The following is a 5,373-nucleotide window of genomic DNA, read 5'->3' on the forward strand; positions in this document are numbered from 1 at the left end:
AAACAATTAACCTGACATAAATTTCGACTTTCAACCTGTTTTCCTGTATGGCTTTTCAACTGTTGTGCAAGGCCTGAGAACTGTTGCATTGGAACTTAATCCAAGGCTTATGAAAATGCAAACATTCTCCAAGTTGCCAGCTGTTTATGATCTACATGTCATGTAAAGGAGGGCAGCTCTATAAAGAGCAGACACTTCTTGGTCAATGCATTAGTTTTTCACCAAGGTTTTTTTTTTTATTGGTAATTCCCGAAATAAGGCCTCCTTTCACACTTGCCCTCCCTTTGCCCTTTAGTACTTCTGTAAAAATTTGGGAAATCTATCATCCTTCAAATACTATAGCCATCATTCCACTGGGCTGTGTGGTGTGGTTGGTCTAGGCTACATTTACTTGGTGTACTCAGGATCCAGAAGCGGTTTGCAGCAGTGACATCAGTGTAGGGAGACTTGGTGAGCAGCTGGCATAGGCATATGTGCCATAGTGCTCTGGGCAAGTAAGGGGTCAGGAAATCAGGTTTTCTTCAAATACATCTTCCTGCACAAGGCAAAGAGGGGTTATTTGTCCAGAAATTAGCTTTAAGCACATGTATCTTGTGCACCTTTTGCACTATCTGGAGTTCCTAACCGTAAAGGCACTTCTGTTGCAGGTTGACAACATTATTCCACTGCATTGCTATTACCAGGAACATGCATGGTCAGCCTGCCTTGTTCAGTCTGTAAGATAGCAGCCCACTGGCCTATTGAAGTGCACATGTCACAATATTATATTGACACTGACATCTTCAAAAAAACAAACTAAAAATAGTTTAGAAGTATAGAACTACTTTAAAAATATTTGTATATTTACAAACCATTCTACATTTCTCATGGTAGTTTACCAACTACTGTACAGGGCAAACAGGTGACTTTGTCTAGATTAGTGTGTCTGTATACTGCCTTTTAATGTTAATCTTGTTTGACAGAATCTGAAGGATGAAGATGATGATGAAGAGTACCATTATGGCTTCCGCAAACCTGTGAATGATATCACGTGCCAGCTGGATATCAATTTTGGAAACCTGCCTCGACCAGGCCGTGGGGGAAGAGGTGGAGGCCGTGGTCGTGTTAGAAAAGAAGCTTTCTCACATGAAGCCCTAAATGTATGTAGTTTAATCTGCTTTATTATTACTAGTATTTATACAGCTCCAACATATGCAGTGCAACAAAGTTCATTCTTACGAACTGTCCCTCAAAGGTTCTTACAATCTAATGACCATAGTCGTATAACTCTAATTCAGCAGAAGGTCAATTTAGGGGGTGTGAAGACTGTTACCATAACTGCATGTTTTAGAATTGAAACCATGTTGTAAGCTGCATCATTGTATGTTGCTTCTTGGTTTTGAAATTTCTTTTGCCTCTAGATTTTTAGTATTTTGTAAAACAGACTTGCCATTTCTAAAAAAGAAACATCAGGCTAAAAATTGTCTTTCTTGATGGTAGGAGAAGTCTTCAAACTTCCAGTGCAACCTAAGCCTTGGCCAAATATGGTATGCTGTTGAAACACCAGACGAAGCTTTGGCTGGGGGTATATTCAGAATGCAGTAAAAAAACTAGCCAAAGTCATTTTTTTTTTTTTTTGTTTTTTTTTGTTTTTAACCTTGTTTTGTTTTTTGTGTTTAGATAATTTGGTATTGCATAATAAAGCACATATATTTTGCAGGGAGACACTTATACCTGATTTTGCACCAAGTAAGGGTGAACATTCTCGCAGTCATGAGTGAAATTTTGGTGGCATTTTATTGAGCTTATGTGGAGACTGAGGTTTAATAATCTGAAATTCCTGGCTGGAAACTTTTTTAACTTTTGCTGGCAGTCTAATCAGAACTAGACAAACCACTTGTAAACAGTAATTTCAACCAGTAGGGGTCCAGTTTTAGATCTTATATGTGAGCACATTGTAGGAGGTGTGTGTGTGTTTAACATTTCAGAAAGTACATTCTAAAAGTGGGTTTATCTCCTCCTAGGTGCATGACTTGCATGACTTTGCTCTGGATCCCGATGATCCTGACCAGTTTCCTGCTTTGTGTTAGTAACTTCTCAGGATTTCTGAGATGCTGTTCTGCTGTTCCAAAGACACAAGAAGCAGCCGTTTGTGATCGTGGGGAAAACATGTGTTGGACGTCTACAGGATGCAATTTGTCGAAGCTAAAAGTGTGCTTTATATATTTTTGCGGTTGTGGCATCTAAGGCTTCAGCGTGAAACTAGGTTTCCACTTATTCAAGAGGTTATAAAATATAATTGTGTATATTATACAAAATGTATAGTCTATCTGGTTGGGAAGTACAAAATTGTGTAACTTGAGCAGACCTTGTAGGCGTTAGAATTCCTGTAGATATGCAAGCATTGTTGCTTTTCCCTACGTCAGGTTAAATAACATGTTTTATGCAGCAGTTTTGAAATTGTTAGAAAAATAAACTTGCGTATTATGCAGATTGTTTGTGTCTCTGCATTGGAAGACTCCAGTAAAACTGTTCGGTACAACTACATACATGAATATACTTCATTTAACTGAGTTGCACTTGATTGCAAGGGAATGTGGTTATGTAACCTTTTAAAGCTACTTATGTCATCATTGTTACTCCACAACATTTTTATGCCCTTTTTGCCATAAAATTTAAAAATGCCAATCAAACTATTCACATGGTTTAAGTCAATACTATTCAATAATATAAATTCCTAATTTCTCCTAACTCTGATCCAGTAAAACAGGTAAATTTTCATGGGCATATCATTTACAAATGAGGTAGAAAATCCTTTTTATTGTTTCCTCGTCATGGCAGAGATCTTAAATATGATGGCTGTCTCTCTTGACCAAAAAAGAGGACAGTTGGGCAATTTATGGAAGATATGAAGCCACATCCCTGGTTCTTTATTGCATCTGCTGGAAAATTTTACTAGAACTAGAGGTGTTCCGTTCCAGTGTGTAAAACAGCTTATACAGGTAGTCCCCAGGTTATATACGACATAGGAACTGTAGGCTTGTTAAGTTGAACTTGTATGAGATGGAACAGCTACATTATTTTAATAAATGAAAGACAGATGTTTGTTTCAACCCCCCTCCCCCCCATCAAGCCTCTGTCCTGCACATGAGAGGGCAGGGAAGCCCCATTCATATCTAGTTGTCCGTGTCAGATGTCATTCATTCGGGGACTACTTGTAATTCAAATCTTGGTATTTTATATTTTGTGCCGAAAGCATCTTTAAAGTGCTTGAGAAATGCTTAAAGGGTTGAGAAATGGAATGGATTTGTACATAAATGGAAACATGATTGACAAAGGATGGGACTTAAGGGGACTATGTAGAAAGCAGAGGTTAGGTGTGATATGATCCTATGCCCCATAGGAATTCCACATGAGTTAGAGTGTCTCCAATAGACAACTGCTGAGAAAAGTGAGGTGGTGGAGAATGTGAAGTGGACCACATCATTTTCTCCATTTCTCCAATGCTTGGTTTGGATATGTTAAACTGTGGCCCACCCTGGGGCTATGCAAAAGCAGCTTGAGCAGTGTACTTTTGGTGCTCGCGCCTATCCAAGCTAATTTATCAAACATCCAACCCAATCGACCTAGTCGATGGGTCTGCTAAAGTTTTTCCCTGCAGACCATGCCAAGACCGTGGGACAGGCCTTAGCCAGGATGTCCCCTGCACATGCATCCACTTCATGGCAGGCGAATGCAGACCAGGAATCTGAAGAAATCCTCGATATGCACCATGGGGAAATCCCTGATATGCACCATGGAGTGCCCTCGTCTCCAGCCTCACTAGGATTAACAGCATCATCCCTATTGGGATCTTCTATTGCAGGTCAGATGCCTCACGAACTCTGGAAACTATTGCATTTTTTGCCTATTAAGGATGACATGAATTCCCTAGCTCGCATAGAAGGCACTATGAAGAGGGATATGGGGACTTTGCAGCAGCACATCACTGCAATTGACCTGAAAGTATCTGCCTTGGAAGCATCCTCCACGCAGGCTACATCCAGGATCACCGCCTTGGCAGCCTCACAAGTAAAATCTCTTTTAAACTCCAAGGGTGGATGATCAAGAGAATAGGGGACACCGCAACAGTGTGAGAATTAGAGGCATACTAGAAGTAATGGCAAATTTGGATTTAAAGTCCACAGCTCATGGTATTCTTAACTTGGCATTGGACCGACAAGCTAGTGATCCGATAGTAGGTTGGGTTGAAAAAAGACATAAGTCCGTTAAGTTCACCCATTAGGGAAATTAACATATTCCAGATAAATATCCCTATGGACGTAGTTGTTCTAGAGGATAGCAAAAAAATTCCTGAGGTAATCGGATATTCTCTAGATCAACAGTCTTATCTTTACTATAAAGCATTAATACCCAGTTATATTCTGTGCTTCTAGAAAAGCATCCAGCTTTTTCTTAAAGCAATCTATAGTAGTTGCTGACACTATTTACTAAGGGAGTGGATTCCACATTTTCACAGACCTTACAGTGAAGAATCCATTCTTTATCTGGAGCTTAAACTTCTTTTACTTGAAATGCAGAGTGCCCTCTTGTTCTTTGTAATGATCTCAAAGTGAATTTTTGGTAAGAGTTCTTTATATGGGCCATTTATATATTAATACAGGGTAATCAAATCCCCTTTAAACATCCCTTCTAAAGATGTCCTCCTTACCTTTTAATAATTTAGTTGCCCTTCTCTGCACTCTAATACCACAATGTCCTTTTTGTGAACAGGTGCCCAAAACTGGACTGCATATTCCAGATGTGGTCTGACCAATGTATTCCCCCTAGACAGTATGAAGCATGCATAATGCAAGTAATGCACTATGCATTATGCAAGTGCATAATTTTACATTTATCTATATTAAATGCCATTTGCCACTTGGTTGCCCAATCAAACAGTACATCCAGGTCTGCTTGTAGATTATAGACATACTGTATGTACTTAATTCCATTACATAGTTTGGTGTCATCTGCAAACACAGAAAATGGTACTTTTAATCCCAAACTATATATCATTTATAAAGATGTTAAAAACTAAAGGTCTCAACACAACCCTGGGTTACACTACTAATAACCTTAGACCATTTGGAGTATGAATCATTAATCACTACTAACTGGATGCAGTCTTTAAGACAGTTCTCTAGCCATTTACAGATTCTAAACCTTTTGACCCTAACTTGCATATTAACTGTCTGGGGTACTGTGTCAAATGCTTTAGCAAAGTCCCTTGATCAACTGCTATTCTACTGTCTACCTATTTACTTATAAAAAGAGAGTAAATTAGTTTGACAACTTCAGTCTTTCTTGAAGCCATGCTGACTATCACTTATATTTTCTAGCAGAAACTCCTCT

General features: G+C 39.0%; 1 protein-coding gene across 5 annotated transcripts in view; it reads left to right on the forward strand.

Annotated features, from left to right (window-relative positions):
• The window catches only part of HABP4 (hyaluronan binding protein 4), a 14,148-nt gene extending 11,678 nt beyond the window's left edge, over positions 1 to 2,470 (forward strand). For all 5 annotated transcript variants that reach the window (XM_072414991.1, XM_072414993.1, XM_072414994.1 and 2 more), the window contains 2 exons: positions 963 to 1,139; positions 2,004 to 2,470. In XM_072414991.1, the coding sequence (XP_072271092.1) occupies positions 963 to 1,139; positions 2,004 to 2,069 (243 nt within the window). In that variant the 3' untranslated portion in view covers positions 2,070 to 2,470. The remainder of the gene's footprint in view (positions 1 to 962; positions 1,140 to 2,003) is intronic.
• The last annotated feature ends 2,903 nt before the right edge of the window (positions 2,471 to 5,373 follow it).

The sequence above is a fragment of the Pyxicephalus adspersus genome, chromosome 6 (genome assembly GCF_032062135.1).
Source record: "Pyxicephalus adspersus chromosome 6, UCB_Pads_2.0, whole genome shotgun sequence".
Lineage (NCBI taxonomy): Eukaryota > Metazoa > Chordata > Amphibia > Anura > Pyxicephalidae > Pyxicephalus > Pyxicephalus adspersus.